General features: G+C 40.5%; 5 protein-coding genes across 11 annotated transcripts in view; 2 read left to right on the forward strand and 3 right to left on the reverse strand.

Annotated features, from left to right (window-relative positions):
• Positions 1-77: 77 nt before the first annotated feature.
• LOC129722748 (probable U2 small nuclear ribonucleoprotein A') lies at positions 78-1,443 on the reverse strand. 4 transcript variants are annotated; one of them, XM_055676448.1, is made up of 5 exons: positions 1,228-1,437; positions 1,019-1,166; positions 485-954; positions 192-226; positions 78-159 (listed from the first exon to the last, which is right to left on the reverse strand). In XM_055676448.1, the coding sequence occupies exons 1-4, from the start codon at positions 1,307-1,309 to the stop codon at positions 201-203; spliced, it is 726 nt and encodes a 241-aa protein (XP_055532423.1). In that variant the 5' UTR covers positions 1,310-1,437; the 3' UTR covers positions 78-159; positions 192-200. The 4 variants fall into 4 exon arrangements, with proteins under 4 accessions (XP_055532423.1, XP_055532425.1, XP_055532422.1 ...); XM_055676450.1 differs by adding an exon at positions 377-414 and having other exon boundaries at positions 78-315; XM_055676447.1 differs by having other exon boundaries at positions 78-226; positions 1,228-1,443.
• A 5,759-nt stretch (positions 1,444-7,202) lies between these two features.
• On the forward strand, positions 7,203-8,499 carry LOC129724102 (eukaryotic translation initiation factor 3 subunit G). The gene is made up of 3 exons (XM_055678730.1): positions 7,203-7,342; positions 7,496-7,943; positions 7,999-8,499. The coding sequence occupies exons 2-3, from the start codon at positions 7,496-7,498 to the stop codon at positions 8,367-8,369; spliced, it is 819 nt and encodes a 272-aa protein (XP_055534705.1). The 5' UTR covers positions 7,203-7,342; the 3' UTR covers positions 8,370-8,499.
• A 211-nt stretch (positions 8,500-8,710) lies between these two features.
• LOC129724101 (uncharacterized) lies at positions 8,711-10,339 on the reverse strand. 2 transcript variants are annotated; one of them, XM_055678728.1, is made up of 3 exons: positions 10,084-10,339; positions 9,158-10,017; positions 8,711-9,100 (listed from the first exon to the last, which is right to left on the reverse strand). In XM_055678728.1, exons 1-3 carry the CDS (start codon positions 10,249-10,251, stop codon positions 9,094-9,096), a joined length of 1,035 nt encoding a protein of 344 aa, XP_055534703.1. In that variant the 5' UTR covers positions 10,252-10,339; the 3' UTR covers positions 8,711-9,093. The 2 variants fall into 2 exon arrangements, with proteins under 2 accessions (XP_055534703.1, XP_055534704.1); XM_055678729.1 differs by having other exon boundaries at positions 8,711-10,017.
• A 4,697-nt stretch (positions 10,340-15,036) lies between these two features.
• On the forward strand, positions 15,037-16,319 carry LOC129724539 (serine/threonine-protein kinase Nek7-like). The gene is made up of 2 exons (XM_055679523.1): positions 15,037-15,207; positions 15,282-16,319. The coding sequence occupies exons 1-2, from the start codon at positions 15,140-15,142 to the stop codon at positions 16,051-16,053; spliced, it is 840 nt and encodes a 279-aa protein (XP_055535498.1). The 5' UTR covers positions 15,037-15,139; the 3' UTR covers positions 16,054-16,319.
• LOC129724538 (pancreatic triacylglycerol lipase-like) overlaps positions 16,124-21,003 on the reverse strand; it is a 36,665-nt gene continuing 31,785 nt past the window's right edge. For all 3 annotated transcript variants that reach the window (XM_055679522.1, XM_055679521.1, XM_055679520.1), the window contains 4 exons: positions 18,706-19,581; positions 18,423-18,644; positions 18,029-18,362; positions 16,124-17,930 (listed from right to left, as the gene is read on the reverse strand). In XM_055679522.1, coding sequence (XP_055535497.1) covers positions 17,816-17,930; positions 18,029-18,362; positions 18,423-18,644; positions 18,706-19,581 — 1,547 coding nt within the window. In that variant the 3' untranslated portion in view covers positions 16,124-17,815. The remainder of the gene's footprint in view (positions 17,931-18,028; positions 18,363-18,422; positions 18,645-18,705; positions 19,582-21,003) is intronic.

Consider the following 21,003-nt stretch of genomic DNA (forward strand, 5'->3'; position numbering starts at 1 on the left):
TACAACTGTTTGAGAAATTCTATTAGATCTTCAATAGCCTTCTTTTTAAGTTTTCTACATAAGGTGAAAAACAACAGTAAATTTCTATACGCAATTTCATACTTCTCGGCCCTTCAACAAACATTCTAAGTATCAGATTGTGTAGGTATCTGTTTTTACCTCTAATTACATGTTCATTGAACCTTATAAACATTCCGAATTCAATCAGTTTCCATGTTTCCATTACCTGAAAAAAGAAACGAACATAAAAAAGTTCTATTAATCATTGTTCTACCAAAATAAAAACGAGTTTCAATCAGCAAGTCCCCGGTTAATCTGGAAAAAACGATCATCATTACGATTACAAAGGACTGAATATCTATTCAACGTTTGAAACCTCTCAACAGAACCCTTCAGTCCGCAATCAGGGTGGACCTATAAGAAAAAAGCAAAAACGCGCCAACACATTTTAAGTGCGCCCTGCGAAGAAGGCACTAAAAATTACCATTGAACAGAAAATCGCCACTTATCTGGCCAGACTGCAACATTCGGGTAAGCCGTTCGACGTCGTGCAGATTGGTGGCCCGTTTGATGGCTTCTCGTATACGCTGTATGTCTGCAGGGGTCGCATTCTGTACTGCAGGTTTATCCGCAACCGGCATCGCCAGCTTCGCTTTGCGCATAATCTCCCGGTGCAGTTCTTTGCCCTTTTTGCTCTTGAACAGCTCTTTGGCAGCTTCCCGTTCCTTTAGCTTGATCTTCCGAAAGTCCAGCAAGCGCAGATTGGGAAATCGAAACGCAACGTATTCACGATAGTGCTGCTTTGTAGAAACCGGATTTGTTAGCAGTGAAAGCGATTCCAGCTTCGGAAGCTTGGTCAGTGGTTCCAGATCACCGAGCTCCTGTATGTTATTTCCGGTTAGAATCACACTTTCCAACTGTGGTAATGATTCGTGTAAAGTATCGCTAACTCTCCTGTAATTAGTAAAACAAATATCATAAGCCTACAAACAGAAGTGTTAAAATCGTAAATCCATACACTATCCGATTGTTATTCATTAGAAGACACTTCAGACGAGGTAAATGTGGAAACCCGTCCAATTTACGAATGTCATTATCGGAGAAGTCTATCGTATCAAACTGGTCCAATGTAGCCCCCATGTTCTCAATTTGAGGAATCTTGTAACCTACAAACAAAAAAAAATAAATCCTGTCCAAAAACAATTTGTTTTGCAAAATAAAACTTACCTCGCAGGTCTAACTCTCGATCTCTGCATGGATTCATGTATTGCATTGATTGATTGATTAAATCGGGTGTTAGCTTAACCATTTTGAAGTGTAAATGCTTGCAACTTCTGCACAAGATGAAATAAAAGTAAAATTCAACCAACGATGGCGACCAAGCGTTTTAGAATTTACAGGCGGCTTTTATCTTGCATTTGACATTTGCGAACTCATTGTATGTCCACTGCTAAAAATATGGCGACATGTATTCATAATCGGCCTTTGTTCCCGGGAATTACTTGTTTTTGCTTATGTTATCCGAATGCGCCCCGAAAAAAAGTACCATATATTTTGCGGTGAGCACAGAGAATGGACAATGCTTTTCTTCGTATTATAAAAAACCCAAATTAATCCACCTAGCGGTCAGACTCCGCCTTTCTCATTCGAACTTATTATTTTTTAAAAAAGATATACACGAACACTTCAATTTTCAGAAAAAAAAATATACCTTGATAATATTTGCTGGATTTATTTTTCACTCTGAATAACAAATTTTTGGTAGCCAACACATATGAACATACATTAACATACATAACACATGCAAATAACATGAAATAAATATGTTTTAAATATATGAAGCGATTTTTTTTTGATCGTGGTATTATCGAAACGTCACTGTACTCATATTTAGGTTGAACTCGATTATAAGCCTTTAGTACACTCTTTGACCGAGCGTCAAATATTTGTCACTTTTTGACAGATAAAAATTTGGTTAAAGATAATTATTTGTCACTCTCCAATTTTAACATGGGACAAACACGGGCAAACAACAACCATGATGTCAAATAAATTTGACCATTATGTCAGAAGGTCAAATATTTGACCATTAGACAAAGAGTGTACTACAGGCTATATATAGACACGATTATATATAGACTCGATTATATATCATTTCGATTATTTATAATAGTATTTTTTCTCTATTTCAAATATGACTTTTTTTACAACTTTTGAACCACGTGCTCAATCATTATGATTCACCAGTTAACTCTGAATTAGTCCATTCATCTGATATCAATTTTGTTCAGCTTGGTTGTGTATTTTCTGAGATTATGAAGTTTCGTGATTTTCACATTTTGATACATTACAGACGAAGTGACAGTCCGGTTACAATTAAATTGAATGGAGAATTTTGAACAACAAGTTCAATCTTCATAAAATTCAAAAGTTTAGGGTTTTTAGGTAGTCCTTTCCTTTAAAACCAAATTTGTTCAAATCGGTTGTGCAGTTTCTAGAAAATGAACTTTCGTGTTGATCAATAACATGCAAACTAAAAATCCGATTACAATAAAATTTAATAGGGTTTTACGGGGCAACTAGACCTTTCATTTGAGAATATTTTTGTGAAAATCGGTCCAGCCATCTCTGAGAAAATCGAGTGAGATTGAAAAGTTGCACATTCACACACATACAGAAAATGCTCAGCTCGTCGAACTGAGTCGAGTGATATATGCCATTCGGCCTCTTGGAGCTTTTTTATACCATCGGTTTTGCAAGTGGTTGTTATACCTTTCTAGGAGAAAGGCGTTTGCCTTTGCCTGGTACTTCTATAAAATGCATCGCTCGAAGGCAAACAAAGTTACCGGTATCTGTCAAACTCAAATGTGTGATCAGCGATGCAAGATTGGAAGACATGTCTTCAAATCAAAGACATTTACTGCCCATAAACGCATAAGAGTCACACTGCCAAAAACGTACAACTGAGTAAAACGCAGTAGACGCAGGTAAACGCAGGATTCAATCAAAGAAACAAAAAGTTTAAAATAAGCATTCATCCGAGGTAAATATATTTGTGCAGAAAACTTTTATATGCAATAAGGTTATTGTTGTTCCGATCAGTACACTTTATTTAGTCTTTTAATGAAAGTTACCATGATTTTCTGCTAATTGGTTTTAGCTTTGCACGCACGGCCGTTTTTACTCTAAATTGGGTAAATTTTGACTCAATTTCGTTAACAGTGGATCTACCCTAAGCAGAGTAACCATGTAGTTACTCATTTTTGAGTAGCATGGATAAATGTCAAAAACTGAGTACTACTTACTCATTTAAAAAAAGCATGAACTAGCCAAACTGAGTAACTGTTACTCAGTTTCGTAAATTTGACTTTCCTACGCAAAAAAAAACATTAGGAAATTCGGAAATTAAAATTTGAAAACAACAAAAGAAAAATCGTTAAAATGTTGTAGATTTAATTCCCATCAAGTTACCTAATTATTAATATTTTATATTATTACCATCTTTCGGATTGCTTCGCGTTAAAAGCTACAAATCGGTACAAGTATCATGGAGACAAAGCCCAGCACTAGGGAGAGCCCAAATGTGGATAAATCAGCGCTGTGTTTATTATCCGGTGTTAGAGAGGTGCCCACGTATTTAACTTCAAGATTGCTTTCATCCGAGCTTCCATAGTACAAGGACCGAATTCCTTCTGGTATTATGACTGTAAGGGCCGTTCCCACCAACAACCTAGCACCAAACATATACACATTTTTAGTTTTTCCTCCAACAGCATCACGATAAAAAGTATACTCCCAGCTATACAGGAACCAACTAATATTAAAAAAAGAATTAGCATTACCGTGTCATCCATGATTTAAGAATATGGATCTGACCACTCAAATAGCTTGATCAATATGTTAAAATCAATGTAACAAAAACAGAAGTTATTCGAACAAGCGGACGTGTACGATGTTTTTATGCACTCATTCTTCGCGTTTCGTTCCCTCACTCAGCAGCACTCACTTATTTGACTTGTGGCTCATATATCAAAAAGCGGATTATTATTTTATTGTAAACTATTCGTTGCAGTACTTTCAAAACTAAATCCATGTACGAATAAGCGAAACAAACAGGGAACTGTTAAATGCCTAGCACAGACTAACAGACGTAACACTGGAACCTAGCTCCATCGCCACAAAAAACGTTCATTTAAAATTTTCAATCGAACAACAATCATCGCGCGAAAACGTCGTCTGGGGCGCTGTCATGCAATCTCATACATATTTTGCAGTTCTCCATTTGACACATGCAGTAACGCTGGCGCTGATGTCAAAATACATGACGCAGCGCGAACACGACAGCAGATGGTGCTAGTGTTACTAATGTAAAGTACTGGAATCATCCAAACGATGATTTTATTGAAAATTTGTTCGACGTGTTATGTCTGTTAGTCTGTGTGCCTAGCTTTTGTTTACAGCAAACTGATAAAAAAATGAACGGTTACCCAAAAGTGAGCAAAACAAAAAATACGAAAGCTGGGTGAAAGTTACTCAGTTTCGTTAATCAATATTACTCATTTTTTGACATTTTGAATCAAAATACGAAAGTGAGTACTTTCTAACCAATTTAGAGTAAAATTGAACGAGCGTGTGAGCCTGTTATGCGTTTATTCGTAACGTGGGTCTGACCAAAATCAATATTTTGAAGTAGAATACTTCTTTCAGGAAGTTCGGCTACATAGGGATGTGAAATGGAAATCTAAAACTGGAAAAAGTAAAAAATATGTCCAATTTCAAATGCTAATAAATCGGTTAGTTTTCGATGGATTTCCTTCGTTTTTGCAGCAATCGATTAGAAAATCTTCTAAGACTTCTACCAAATGCATGAAATTGCAATTTTATTATTCGAACTATTGTACTATTGAAAATTCTTAAGCCTAGTCAAAACACAAAATTCGACCTCCGATTGGTCGTTATACGATTGCTTTCTTAAGCGCGGTCGGCAGAGTTATGGACCTAGTAAATTGGGAATGCATCATTTGGGCTATATAAGAGCTTCTTCAGATAATAAACAGACATTTCATCGGATATTGAATTGAACAACTGAAATTTGAAGAACACAAATGAATATTTGAAGAGTTAATATTTTCTCGTTTTGCGATATAATCCAAAGTTAATTATCTTCATCTACATGCATAATCTGACTATTATTACGTGTTTGCGTCGCTTAGTATTTGGCTACGGTTATGCAGAACGAAAATAACGGCGCGATGCGATTTGGCAAGAAATGTGTTGAAATGTATAGCTCTACTTCGCCTTAAAAAGAGTTGTACATTTCACCACGGTAAGGCGAATCGCATCGCGCCGTCATTCGCGTTCTGCATAACCGTAGCCTTTGTTCCGTTCCCGTTTAATGATGTCGTATTAAATTTGCATATTACAATTCGGCAGCACCTCTACTTCTCATTTGCACAAAATTTAAAAATATTCAATGAACTTCATTCAAAATATCAAACAAAAAGAAATTATAATACTGCCACTGAACGGTCAATGTTTATATACTAGAAAAAATTACTGACACGCAAGAAGCCGGGTTATCTTTCTTGTAAAAGTAATCTACTTCAACCTTGCGGTCGTGGCTTTGCATACAACCTTCCTGTGATTTTTTTTCATCATTTTAGCAACAAACCTAACTTTTGTTGTAAATTTTCGAGAGCACACGTAATGTAAAGAAGTTTCTAAGGTTTATCTCAAAAGTGATGAAAACTCACATGGGACTGTTATGCATTTATGGGCAGTTTACCCCGCGGTGAAGACATCCTTGTTTGTGAAGACAAATGGCAGACATTGAAAAATATGTGAAGACATTACAAAACCTGTGTTTATGACCCGCGTTTTGCAAGAGGCGGCGACCTGTTTCGTCAGTTTTCGATTTGCCGGTTTTAACGAGCCTTTTCGGGATGGAAGACATGTGAGGACATTTTATTCAGAACGTGAAGACATTTGAAAAAATGACCTGGCATCCTTGTATGTAGTCTCGCGACGAGGGGGAAGACAGTGACTAAATTTGAGTTTTTCTGAGAAAGTCTGAAAAATAAAGAGCAATTCTGAGTAACTCGTGTGTTTCTGGAAATCCATCCTTAAACTTTTTTCCTACCGCGATGATGCTTTACTGAAAGGTGAATTCACATGGCCTCGGATTTGAAAAACATAATCCAAGGAAATGCGTGATTCCTCACGGAATTTTTCGTTTGAAATAAACATTACCGTGACAGTTGAAACCGGAATTTAGCTAACAGGGATCGCGCCTTTGAACAATAAAATATTTTCACCAACAGGCATACAGATGTACATACCTTTCATAAAACATGTTGGTTTGCTTCCACCAAGTTGACCCACTTTGTTCAAAACGTCAAACACATGAATATTGACCAGCCCATGCGGTGGTGGGCTAAAACTGAGAAATTTTACGGTGCGCTTCGGGCAACACGCCATGTCAATTCGGTGTCAAAATCAAGGGCATAAAGAAGGATTTTGACAGCAGTTAGGTTGGCTCCAGACTTAGAGGCTCACCAGCTTGGAGCTGAAAGCTTCTTTAATAAGGGCATCCTTAACAGTGCGCTACTATTTAAGTTGTTATGGCGACTGTGTACAGCGCGGCTATTTTACGCACTCACCCGTTTCCACACCGGTCGTTGCTATCGTCTCTGTTTGACGTTTCATCCAGCATAAACCTTTAGCAGCGCTGTTACCGGGCTGCCAAATTTGAGAGCGCGATATTTCCCGGAGGCCCGGCTACTATTTCTCTAGCGCGTTTAGCAGCGACCGGTACGGTATGAAGTGATGATAGAGCGCTGCCAAACAGGGCATAGAAGCGCACTGTTAAGGATGCCCTAAAGACAAAAAAGGTTGGCTCCAGGTCAAAACTAGGTGGGCTAGTGAAATAAACAAAACTCGCTAACAGTAAGAATCTGCAACATGGTAATATAAATCCTCAGAATTAGGTACCACTTAGCAGTACTGTATATGATAAGTAAGAGGTTTCGAACCTGATTCTTCCAGCTCAATTAATCTTAGTTTGGTCGATTTGTAAAATTACACGATAGTGCATTTTCGCAGTTCGATGCTAAAGTTGAATTGGTCATTTTGAAAACTCACGCGAATTATGTCAAAATAAAATTTCCCGGTTCGGCTTGTTTCGATCACTTCGGCAATACCCATGTTATTTGACAGCTGTCAAAAAATGGTTCGGCCATTTTGGTTGCTGGCGAAAAACTAGACAGTGACACCGTGTTCCGAGAAATTCAATTTTGGTGCATATTTCTGCTAAAGGAACATAATCTTCGCTACAAACGTAAAGGTTCGTTTACAGGTTTAAGATTTATTTGCTCTCCTGTTTTAATAAGTTCATTACGTTTATTCATACTGCAAAATTTCATTGTAATCGTAACTGATTGCTGACACAAATGAGTAACACGAAAGCACATTATTTTAAGTGTTTTTTTTTCTACAGATGCCAGCTTTAGATGAAATCAAATCCTCCTGGGCGGATGAGGTAGAATTAGATTCCGGTTCGCTGCCTCCGCCTACAGAGATCATTGAAAACAATCACAAAATTGTCACTGAATACAAGTATAACAAGGATAACAAGAAAGTGAAGGTGGTTCGAACGTATAAGATTTCCCGGTTGGTCGTACCGAAGAGTGTGGCTAAGCGGAAGGCATGGGCTAAATTCGGTGATTCAGCCAATGACACACCGGGACCTAATCCCCAAACCACTATGGTATCCGAAGATATTTACATGCAATTTGTTAGCAACAAGGAGGAGGACCAGAAGCCGGAAAGCACGGATACTTTGAAGAATGTTAAGTGCCGTATTTGTGATGGCGATCATTGGACACTTAACTGCCCCTACAGCGGAACATCGTTGGGGATTGGTAAAGCCAAACAGGCCCCAGCTAGTAAGAGTTCACTCAAATTGTTTCACAATCAGTTGTTTAAATTGTAAGTTTATAGTTGCAGAACCACCGGTTACCAGTGCCCCATCGGTTAAGAGCGGTAAATATGTGCCACCAAGCATGCGCGAAAGCCAAAAGGCAGGTTTGGGAGCTAATCTGCGCGGCCGAGACGACACAACCGCCATCCGTATCTCGAATTTGTCGGAAGCGATGACTGAAGCGGATTTGGAAGAGCTGGTGAAGAAAATCGGACCACATAGCAAAATGTTTTTGGCTCGCGATAAGAATACCGGCCTGTGCAAGGGTTTCGCCTACGTTCACTTTAAATCACGCCGTGACGCTGCGACCGCTATCGAGCTGCTTAACGGACACGGCTATGATCACTTGATATTAAATGTTGAGTGGTCCAAGCCGCAAAACCCGCAGTAATATACCGATGGTTGGAAGAACAAATTTAAAAATGATAAAAATAACTTCTGTTCTTGTATTATTTGATAGGGTGAGGTGATTTAAAGTCAACTCAAAAAATATTGGAATAAACGTAATGAAAAAAAAAAAATAGGTTTGCTTACCGCTTGAAGTAATTTATTTGGAAATTCGAAATTTAGATCCAGTGTTAAAACAGTATCGTAAAGACCCGGTGTAAAAAACTAACACTAGAGAAACGACTTGAATTGAGACAAACAGAATTATACAATAAATTAATCTCAAACTATATGGAATCCAGCCATCAGCTGTTCTATATTCCTTTCTACATAAAGAATACAATATCCAAGTTTTTGTTTACATTTATTATCTGTACAATACATTTAACATATTAAAAGTACTATCGTAGTGACTTTTAAACTAAAGGTTTCCTATTTTACTATGCATTCGAAAAGCCTACACAAATTAAGCTTAAAGTTGGTTAAATTAGCCAAAACTGGATAGAATTCATATTTAATTTTGTTCAATAAAATCATAAATTTGATACAGGCAAATAAAAATTATTACCTGTAAAAAAAAAGTTGGTTTCAGGACAACACTCCTCTTAGAGGGTAAAACTGCTGGGAGCCATTATTATTCGAAAGCTATGAACCGTTTTGTAATTCAAGAGAGTTCAACCAAAAACTGTCACTGCGTAGCTAAGATTTTAACCATTACGGTTGCCACATTATCGCCTAAAAATTACCACAATTTGGGTAGAATCAGCTAAGAATGTTACTTCAGCTTCTTACATTGCATCGTTGGTTAGCGCATTCGCCAAGTCATTAAGCCCGTTGGAAAGCTGCAGCATTGCTGCCGACATGTTCGTAAGGGCATGAGCAATGGCAAACTTAGAGTCATCTAAACGTCGCTTTTTCATCACCGATTCGAGTTTCTCCGATGTACGTTTTAGGTCTTCTCGTAACCGTTCTTGTGATGGACGTATTAACTTCGGTTTGAGGAATTCGCTGGTACCTTCCAGAGCGGATGTCGTCATTTCTACATATTCCCCGGTGCTGACTGCGGTTGCTGTGCTAATGGTTTTAAGCTCGTCGACAGTTGGTTTGCGGATTTCAAGCTCTGCGGTTATGGTTTCCTGTGTGTGATCAGTAGCGACTGGTTTCGAAAAACTAGCAACAAATTCCTCGTCCAGTGGATCGTCGGTGTAGTGCTCGATAACGATTTCCTCTTTTTGAACTCCACTGTCCTCTGGGAAATACTCCTCGTGATCAGCTGATCCGTTACTCTCGAGACTCATCATTCCATCCGCGCCAAGTGCTTTTGTCCACTGGTCTAGGACATCATAGCAATTAGCTGCAGATAAAATGCGTACCTCCAGTGCATTCGGTCCAATTTTTTTAGATCGGCCTTCTACAACGAGCCGACATTTCCGCTTAAGGTTTATTATAACATCAGCCCAATATTTAACCCATTTAGCAGTTGATTTCAGTGTACCTCCCGGAACACTGTTTAATCGATGTGTCGCCTCTATCCAAAACCGCTGCCTTTCCTTGTAATCCGTTTCGGAGCTCTCTGTTTTAGGCTGTTGGTTGTACTCCTCGAATATTTTAACCAGTTCCTCCTTTTGTTCATTGGACGCGCTTTTCGGTTTCTAAAAGTAAAGCAAACGGATGTTCAAAATCAACAGCAAATAAGCAATTTTCATTCCAAAACTCACATCCAGCGGTCCCATCATGCTCTTCTGCTCGATATAAATAGCCGATGAAGATCCCAGATCCGAGGAACCGCCGGTTCCGCTGTCGGTGCTCGTCGCAATTTCTACCGATGTAAATATTATTGGTGAACAGGAGTTTTGTATTTTGATGTCCGGATTGCTCACACTCATCGCAACTTTTGACGATTTTTTCTTCGAGACGCGAGCTAGCGGTCACCGAAGCAAAATGGCACTTTCACTCCAGTGATGACGCTTTTTTCATTTCAGGAAGTGTTTAAACATTACGTAACAAATCACCGGATGTATGGAACAGTAAAGTTGTGGAAAATATTCAAAAGTAACTATTGACGAGCAAATTCGATGATAATAAAAAGTACTGAAAAAATGATGCTAGGTTTAATAAGGAAATAATGTTTAAACTGCTAGTTTTGATGTAAAATTGAGTAAGTTTTGTGTTTCGTGAGCTGTGAATACTTCTTACATGTGAAGTGAGTAACGCCCCTGTACAAAATTAATGAGTTCACAATAGCTCACTTTTCTTCTCGTTAGTGGCATCACTGCATCAGGTAACCAGCGTCAGTGTTGCTAGATATTTAGTAGGAAGTAACTCTTTTTACACGAATATGACATGTGAGGGATTACTGCGAAAAATCACCGCACACAAAAGAAAACCAAGTTATGATGTCTCTTCTAGCAAAATCTATTCAAAATAGATATCCTGTACCTTGGTAGCTACACCACAGGTTAGAAATGTTATTTGTTATTTATCACATTGCACAAAAAACAAGTGGCATGCGAAGCGGATTTAATTAGGATAGTTGTTATAAGATGAAGCTCTTTCGGAATACAATTGAGACTCTTAACATGGCACTCGTGCAATCGTAAAAAATTACCTGGCTTCCGTGTATCGTCTATTACTTACCTACTTTTACTTACGTTACTTTTATGGCGACAGATCGTTGAGATCCTATGCCGAATTCAGAACACACCTTCACAAAACTCGGTCTTGGGCTGCTCCTCTCCAGTCTCCCCTTACACACGCTGCTCTGGCATCCGGTTCTCTGCTATCTTCTTTGCCTATCGCTCCGCCATCCGTGCTACGTAGCCAGCCCACTGCAACCTGCCGTGTGTCATCGGCTTGACAAAATCAGCGTGTTCGTATACTTCGTATCCTTCCAGATGGTCTCGAGGTACGTTGCTGGCTCAACAAGCCAGTCGTCGTAGGTTCGAGTCTCAGCTTGGGAGAGATTGTTGGTGTCAGTAGGATCGTAGCTCTAGCCCCGCAATTGTCCTGTACACTAAACAGTTGGCTGCGAAGTCTGTGTATAATGTACAAAAGGTCATGTTCCGAATCGGATCTAGCCCCAGGGCTTTGCTTTGCTTTGTATACTTCGTACAGCTCGTGATTCATACGCCTGCCCCACCCCGTTTTCTAGTTTGCCTCCGAGTATTGATCGCAGGATTCTACGCTCGTCGATTGGCCTCCTTCCACGTCCACGTCCACGATTTATGTCCATAGAGCGCCATCAGGAGGATCAGAGTTCAGAGTGCTATAGAGCTCAAATTTCGTACGAATCTGTAGGCTACGGAACCTAAACTGGCTACGCAACCCGTAATAAGTCCTATTCGTTGTCGCAATCCGTCTCCTCACCTCGTTGTCACATGTCACGAAGGTACCAAGATAAACAAATTCGTCGACCACTTCGAAAGTATCCCCACAGACTAACAGACATAACACGTCGAACAGATTTTTAATAAAATCATCGTTTGGATGATTCCAGTACTTTACGTTAGTAACACTAGCACCATCTGCTGTCGTGTTCGCGCTGCGTCATGTATTTCGACATCAGCGCCAGCGTTACTGCATGTGTCAAATGGGGAACTACAAAATATGTATGAGATTGCATGACAGCGCCCCAGACGACGTTTTCGCGCGATGACTGTTATTCGATTGAAAATTTGAAATGAACGTTTTTTGTGGCGATGGAGCTTGGTTCCAGTGTTACGTCTGTTAGTCTGTGGTATCCCCATCCATCTCCACCGCAGCACCAACACCCTCAAAACTACTACGCTCTCTGCCAGCCATTATGTACTTTGTTTTGGCAGTGTTTATGGTGAGTCCAATTCTCGCAGCTTCTCTTCTGAGGGCCATAAAGGCCTCCTCAAGGGTTAACACAAATTATATCAATGTGGTCCACGAAGCCCAGGAGCATGTGAGACTTCGTGATGATGGTGACACTCCTCTGCACACCTGCCCTTTGTATTGCACCTTCCAAAGCTATGTTGAACAGCAAGTTCGAGATCCCGTCACCTTGCTTCAGACCATCTAACGTCACATACGCGTCCTAGGATTTGCCCGTTGTCCTGACGCATGATTTGAAACCGTCAAGCGTCGCACGTAACAGTTTAATTAGTTTTGTTGGAAAACAATGTTCAAGCATAATTTGCCACAGCTCGTTGCATTTCACTTTTGTACGCCGCCTCAAAGTCAATAAACAGATAATGTATTTGCAAGTTGAGTTCTAGAAACTTGTCGAGAATCTGTCTCAAGGTCAACATCTGGTTCATTGTACTACACAGGCTTCCTGCAACGGCCTCAATCGCTGGAACAGGATTCTGGTGAGAATTTTACAAGCGGAATTGGGGAGGGTTATGCCTCGATAATTACTACAGTCGAATCTATGTCCCTTCTTGTCGATAGGGCATATGAGTCCTTCCAACTAGTCCGTAGGCAGTTGTTCCGCTGACCACACTCTGGTGAATTGCACTATACAGCCGCTCGCTCTCGACTTTTAAAAGTTTGGCCGGTAAGCCGCCCTTTCCAGCGGCTGGTGGTCCCTCAGCTCTTGGCAAGCATTCTTCACCTCGTGCAATGTTGTTGGGTCCACAGCTTGTCCGTCCTCTCCAATTTCTATCATGTTCTGTCGACGCTACTACCTTTCTCACCGTTCAACACCGCTTCAGAAGGTTGTTTATAATTCCAGGCCACCTGAGATTTATCGGCAATCGGTTTCCCTCTCTGTCATTACACATGGCAGGTACTGGCACGGTCCGGTTCCTGATTCCGTTAATCGTTCTATAGAAGCTCCTCGTGTCGTGCCTTGTGAAGCAATTCTCCGCCTCCGCGAGGACGCGACCGTAGTGCTAACGTTTCTTACGACGGTGAAGCCTCTTTTCGGCAGCTTTTGCCTCCCGGTATTTCTCCAGCATCTGACGCTTTCCGAGTATTCTGCAGCAACTACTTCCGCTGATAACCTCTGGATGTCCAGACGTATTTTCCTCGCCTATCTCGATTTAAATACATTGGACAGCCGGGCGCAAATCTTACCTACCACGAGATTGAGCTCCGAGTCGATGTTTTGCTCTCGGAAGAACCGCACATCTATGACGTCCGAAAAGTGCCGGTCGTCGATCAGCATGTGGTCGATCTGGGAGCAGGCCTCTCCTTTGAGGTGTCTCCAGATGTGATTCCGAATGTTCAGACGTGCAAAGTGGGTTCTACAGATGGCCATTCCCCTGGCCGCGGCGTAGTTCACTAACCTCAAGCCGTTATCGTTAGTGGTTGGTGGTTTTATCGTTTGTCGGTGCGTACTCGTTGATGAAGCTGTAATTAAAGAATCTGCCTTTGATCCTCTAGACGCATTGACGGTCATTAATAGGCCTCCACCTAATGACACGCTTCAAGGGAGCTGCATAGCCGCAAGGTTACAGAGTCTGCTTTGTCAAGCGGATGGTCGTGGGTTCGAATCTTAGTAGAACCAGGCCATCCGATGTCAAAAAGGACTTTCAAGCATGGGTTTATTCTCAGGCTCCTCACCAGTTACCCTTCCTTTACGTTGAAATCTACAATACCTTTGCGTGACTTCCTCTTACCAAAAAATAAGTCCCTCTTATCAATAAAACTGGCCAGAAGGACGCACGACGAAACTTCTCCAGGGAATTATAATTGGTGATATTTGGCAAGAGGAACGAGTATCGGTATAGTAGGACAGTAAGCGTGTAAGGAAGAGTATCACATTTACACAAGCACTGATGAAGCATGCCACTTCTCAATAGCGGTAATGCTATTAACAGAAGTGCGGGATACAGCAGACACCCGGGCATGTCTCACAATAGATCTACGATTCTAGTCGCAGTGAGGAAGTCCATACAGGAAAAAAAATGACACGCTCCATTTGGTTTCTCAATAGCACGAAACCAGCGCCCGCGGTCGAATCAACCGCCCTGAATTCACGTTTTCCGGTTCAAGGCCAACGCTACCTCCACTTTTGCCTTCCGTAGCTCTCTGGCCAAGATGCCCGCGCGTGCCGATTGAGCAGAGTCCTTACAATTTAAGTGCCAAGTTTATAATCGTTGTCCTTTATCGTTTGCCTATTTATTTCAGCATGCTGCTTTACTAGGGCTGCGATACCTAGTCTTGCGACGGGGCTGCCGTCTTTGATGTAGTTGGCGAAACACCGCACTTCATAGTTCAGCCGACCGCTCCTGATCTTCCCTTGGTTGCTCGTATAAAAACGTGGAGGTCGCTGGCCATTCTGCTTTAGACCAAACTGGGGTCTATTTTATGTCAACTAGTGTCGTCTATTAGAAAATTTTAACATCGACAGCGTGTAAGAGCGTTTGCAAAATAGGTTGTTACCCTTGGTTAGAAATGAAAGTGTATTCATATTCATTTTCAGAACAGTCTTTAACTGGTGAAATTCGGCAGCTCCTTTAAATTTTATCGAATTATCAGTATTAAGGTGAATTAACAAAGAAAACTAGTAAAATAAACTACTCAACTCACAGATTGAAAATAAGTGTGACAGATGCAACATTATCTGAAACTTGCATCCTTTTTGTGATTCTCAGCAAATATTTGCGATTTTGACAGGTTCAAAACAGTGTCATCTGTGTGTCGAGTGATTCTTTTACTTTCCAATTATGATTCTATTGTTTATTCAGCTAATCGGTTAGTGTTGCCCGTTTTGTGTGTTTCAATGTTAATTTTCATCACCTATTAAATTAAATGCTTACGATAAAAATTGGGTATTTTCCTTAACTGCATTGAAAACTAATCATGCACAAAAATATTGATCTCGGTAGTTTGCAGTTCGAGCGGTATCTTGGACAAGGTTGTTACGGAGGGTAATTTTAATCGAATACCATATTCTACTATCTATTGCGCTCACCTTTTTTTTCCTTTTTTTGTTGACGTACAGTAATGTAGCTCTCTACTGCAACCGAAGGGACAGACGAAATCGCCGATTAGTGATCAAGTCAATTCCTTACAACAGTCCAGATTATGCGTACAAAACTGTTCTGAAGGAACACACCATTTTGTCCCAGATAAATCATCCTCGAATTTTGCGCTACTTTGGCTTTTTTCAAACTTTCGATGCTTGGAACATGATAACGGAATACGCAGAACGTGGCAACCTTGCGGATTTCATACGACGACGCCAGGCATCGAAAGCCTTTCTGAGTCAACGGGCTGTGATGGCCAAGTTTATGGATATGGCGGAAGCTTTACAGTATCTCCATCAACGCAGGGTCATCCATCGTGATCTAAAGCCGGAAAATGTGCTGATCGATGCGGACAATCGGTTGAAGTTGGCGGATTTTGGAATTGCGAAAATCCACGTTACCAGCGGGGAAGATGAGATGAATATGACCATCGTTGGAACTCCACTCTACATGGCACCGGAGATTGCCAGCGGCAGACGGTATGATTTCACGAGTGATATTTGGCCATTGGGAATTATTTTCTTTGAACTGTGTATGTTGAAGCACCCGTTTTTGGACGGTGACCTGGACGGGGAAAGTAAACTAAATTTTACGCCCCCTCGAATAGAATGCAAGGCGAGAGGGTATCAGCCAGAAATGCAGGTACTTTGCGACATGATGGTTCAGGTGAAACCAAAAAAGCGCTGGACGCTGGAAAAGCTCATCAGAGATACGCGTGTGGTTGCTTTGATGGAGCGGGAGATTTAACGTATTTTTTTTACAATTCTGACTTTTGAAGATGTCTTCTTTCGGACGAGTGAAACTGAGTGCGTTTTTGTGTTTCATTTATTTATTTACTTCAAATTGTATCACATCTCTTAGCTAATATTTGTAGAACGAAATTTATTGTCAACTTATAAAAAAAAAAAACAAATTAAATTATATTTTTTCTCTCCAGAATGATTTGAAAAAGGGCGTAGAGAACCTGTTCGTTGTAAGAAAATTGATTTGTCAAATAGAACATTCAAAAACTAGTTTTTTTCAATGTGTTTTTCAATTTAATATCATGCCTTGTTCTGAGAAATGGTTTTGTCATACAAAACTCACGATTTAACTTGTTTGTTTGTACATTTCTCTCAAAAACATCGGGCGTTCTATTTTTTCTAGCTATTGATGACTTCTATTGCGCATAAAATTTTTTTAACGAGTTGGGAGATTCTAGAGGGTGGTATGGTTTTAGTTCGTGAACTTGCTCTTAGCATTATAATTTAAAAAAAAAACACAAAAAGCTGCCGAAAATATTTCTACTAGGGTACCTAAACTTTTGTTGCGGAGGAAACATTTTTCGTATTTGTTTCTGGTAGGATAATTAGAATTTAAGTGACGTGATCGGGGTAAAAGTTTTTCAATTAAATATCTTTATGCATTTGTTAGACAATTTTGAGTATTTACTTGTTTCGTCGTCGCTTTTCTAAGTAAAATGTAGCAGGGCCGGCGTCACAATAATTTCCCGAGTGGGTAGTATGCAACGGAGGGGGTTAGTTCCGTGTGGGTAAGTTCCCACAGAGACATGTGGGTACTACTACCCACATGAACCGCCGGCCCTGAAATGTAGATCACCATAATGTTGCATCGTCAAGATACTTACTTTGGTTTGATTTTAAACTCCAAGAAAAGGCACTGTAAATTCACAAACATTGACAATCAGAGGGATAATCAGTAATTGAAAACAAAAAAAAAAAAAAACACTACTAAAAGCAGGGAACAAATCTTCCAGCCCACTGCGATTAAAAAGTAAGGCCATGGAAGCACGTAATTAATACATATTCCACTTCTGTAAAGTGTCGTAGTTTTCTCACTGAACAGGGTTGTGCTCTTGAGCAAAAGGCTGAAAATTTAACCATAACAACAGGTAAACTTTTCAAGTTCTGGGGGAGAAATCGTGTAAATTTCACAGAAATAATCTTAAAGGCTACAAAATTATAAAATCACGCGGTAATCGGCTACTTCTCGCTCGCTGGCTGCGTTCTAAATTTGTACAATCGAATAGTGTTTACAGTTTTAGGGAACACGTGGTTTTCTTTTTTTCTTATTTTTTTGTTAATAATATGATCTCTATCTACTAACGAGGAAAGTAAAATGACTCAAATTGGTTTCCATCCAACTTCATACATGCTTCTTACATTCATACTTGAATTGGACATACTTTGCTCAAAACATTCATAGGAAACAAAAGTAGCTGTAATTGTAAGGAATTCACATGTCAAGCATCCATTCTTGTCTACAAAAGCTTGAGGATAAACAAAAATAAAACCGATTGACTGAAATCTCGTGACACTTGGTAACAATAGCGAATGGATCCGTAACTGGGTTCTTAGGCACTAAAACTATTAGAATAATACATGATATTGCGGTTAGTCAGGATGCTGAAATAAAACAACAAATATAATCTCTCTCTCCTTCCAGTCGATTTGAATCGATTCGATGGTTACTTCGGACAAGGTGAACACTTTTTCTTTTTTTTCTAGTATTACGAGGTTGGACGTTTACAGTTGTCGTAGAACGAATAACTCCCACGGCTGGCAATGTCGGCAAATTCGCGCTTTTGTGCGCAAAGCTTGTTGGAATACTCCGTGTTCCGTTTCCTGTTAGAATTGAGAAATAAATAAAAGGGAGAAATCGCCCCAGTGAAACAGATGCGTGACTAGATACCGTGACTTGTGCAACAGTAGGAAATACTTACTCCCGGGATGGCATCTGCATGGTTTCGACCTGGATCGATTTGACGTAGAGATGATTGTTGCACCATAGAAGGCACAGCGTCGTCGGCTCCAGGACGTTCATGTCGTGCGTCCAGGAGAGTTCGACTTTCCGGATTCGATCGCCCAAATCGTGTGGGTTTGTTATCACCACCTGGTAGACAGTTCCGTGCTCGAATCGCGCCGTTCCCTTCGGTGTGAGGTCCATACTTCGGATGGCACCCCGTTCGGAGAAAATTCCCGCCGTCAAGTGTCCCTGGACCCATGTTTCAGCTGATTTTGGTTTAGCCAATTCTATGGTGAACCGATAGTGACGCTCTAAAAAGATTTGATATGAAAAATTTCGTTTTGGGATGAATTATTCACTTATGAACTTACGACAGAAGGGGAAATCTCGACCCGTTGCCAAGAAATATTTGCCTGGCTGGGGAGCAACCGGAATCGATGATGATGATCCTGAGGCGATATCGTTCTCGGAAATGTTCTGCCGTGTGGTGGTAATAGGAAGTGATGCATGATAACCCATTAGAGCGCAGTTTCCCGAGGTACACTTGAAGCAATTCCCGCTCAAAAAGTGTTGATAGGATGGACAGCGATGAGCTACGGAAAAATCAAATAATTAGAAGGTGACCGCGACAATCGTTCGAATCATTTCACTTACCAACATATGGACATTTGCCATTGATACTATCGATAAACAGTTTGATTGCTCTAATGTGATTACATGCGAGTAGAACACGAGATGCTTCCTCGATGCCATCCTTGATCAGCGTCAGTGGAATCGTGGCAGCTCCTTCCTGTGAGAGAGCGCAACCAGGTTGTTCTTTGCCGTTGTTTGGATAGAAATCCAGATGACCACAAGTATGTGACATTCCGTACCCGGGAATCTCCAAACGGAAGACGCTCCGTCCGTCCGTATGGATCACGTCTACCAGAGTAGCATCCGAGGGGTCTAGCCGCACGATTGGATCCATGCCCTGGAAAAACGGTTCAGCAGGATCAAGACCTGTTATTCGTCCCAAACCAGGTATCCTCTCTGCAGCATACCCTGCCGTATGGGCACCAAGTGAGTGTCCAATTAGGTGGACGTCTTCCGGTTGCAATCCTTTGTACTCCGACAGCTTATTTATGAGATAAGCTATCTCTAACCCTACCAGTCTCGTGTTGGCTGTGGCCTGCGTGTAAAGCGGCAGTGAACCTCCGGCCCAGTCCACCACAATCACATTCAGTGCACCGCGAGTAATCAACTCGTCCCGCATCTCCGAAACCCAGTTCGACAGTGGAGTATCGATAAAACCGTGAATGATAAACTTCGTTGCCCAGTCGGATCGGAAGTTGCTCTTCATGATGGAGTCTTTCACTTCCGCCTGTAGCAGCTGTCCGTCGGTCGGATTTTTCTCCGTGTACAGGATGAACCGGGTGTTGATTACGCTGCGCGGCAACGGAAAGACATTGAACGGCCGGAAAATCAGGTGGTACCATTCTTTGGTGATGTTCAAGCAGCCTAGTTCGCCGTAACAACGGGTCATGTTTTCATCTGGGGTTCGATGAGAAAAAAGAAAATTAAATTGTAATGAGTTAGACATAGCAGTACTGATAGTAGAGGTTATGGTATAAGGTCAGGATAACATAGTGACATGGCAAGCAGTTGATCAGAAGTGATCGATTGGAGAGCGAATATCTAAAAATCCCAGTGATTTTACACTTCCAAAAGCGAACCGTTGTTTTTTTTTGGTGGCAGTCTCCAGCAGAAGCACTTGCTAAACGTTCTCCACTTTAAATATTCTTGCAACAGAAATAGAAAAATATAAGTGAAGACAAAGGTAATATACTAGCTAACATAATGCCAAGCTTCAAAAAACCACTAAAAAAAACCCGATCCACTATTGGCCATTCTCTTATTCCACACTATACACCCCGCGAGATTGTTGAATAACTGAACAAATAATTTTAATTAATGCGATTATTATCAACAGCTAAAATACGTTTTAGCCAGGTCTCGACTGATTTTCGAGACGAAACGCTCGTCTTCCCTCTGGCAAGAAACAAGAATAGCGTTGGATAATAAAACAGAATATTGCGGCTTTAGTTCAGACTACCATTAATCATTCAAAAGACGTTCGATTGAACCCACGTGCTAATGATCAACCCCGGAAATAGAGAGAAAAGAGGGTTTTCCCAGGTTGAGGGGGATTGGTGAGTTTTTATGTTAATTTTTTTTTTCAGGTTGAAATCAAAATCATACAACTATGTTGATAGACTAAATTTCTATCAAAAGTAACACAAAACAAACAGGTTTCGACTATCACCTTTCTTGCACTAGGATTAGAAGCAGTTTTTTAAGTATATTAGAAAACAGTCATTAGAACCAGATAGATTTGATTTTCGATGTAAATTAATAAATAAATCACGATCAACTATGACTAAAAATCAATGTGCAGGAAACCATATTGTTCAGAAGCATAGTGCAATGTACAGGACATCTAAAATTCATGATCTTCAACGTGGTTTAGTGGAAATTCAATTGTAAACAGAACTTTGTTTGTTGCAAATTTCAGAACTCCTAAACCGATTCACAATAGTGCACTGTTCTAAACGCCGACCGCGCAACTAAATATCTCTCTCAGTTCATGATAGTGATGGGAAATATCGCCCAAAATCAGATGGTGATGAAAAGAAAAACTATTTCAGATGGTGATGAAAAAAAAAACTATGACAAATTATTGGGTTGGATACATTTCTCATGGAAGGTTATCATGTTGGCTTCCTCACAAAAAAATATCACGTCCTTGCGTGCAGCCTTCCGGCAGTTAACCGGAACATTCGCCATGGCGGACGAAAACATGCGTGTAGCCATATTTTTAAGTTCTTTCTTCGTTTTTTTATAATTCCTCCTCCGATTTCGCGACAAAATTGTTGGAATAGATCTTGCGCTTCAAGTTTGTCCAGAAATTCTCGA

This window comes from Wyeomyia smithii, chromosome 2 (genome assembly GCF_029784165.1).
Source record: "Wyeomyia smithii strain HCP4-BCI-WySm-NY-G18 chromosome 2, ASM2978416v1, whole genome shotgun sequence".
Classification (NCBI taxonomy): Eukaryota; Metazoa; Arthropoda; class Insecta; order Diptera; family Culicidae; genus Wyeomyia; species Wyeomyia smithii.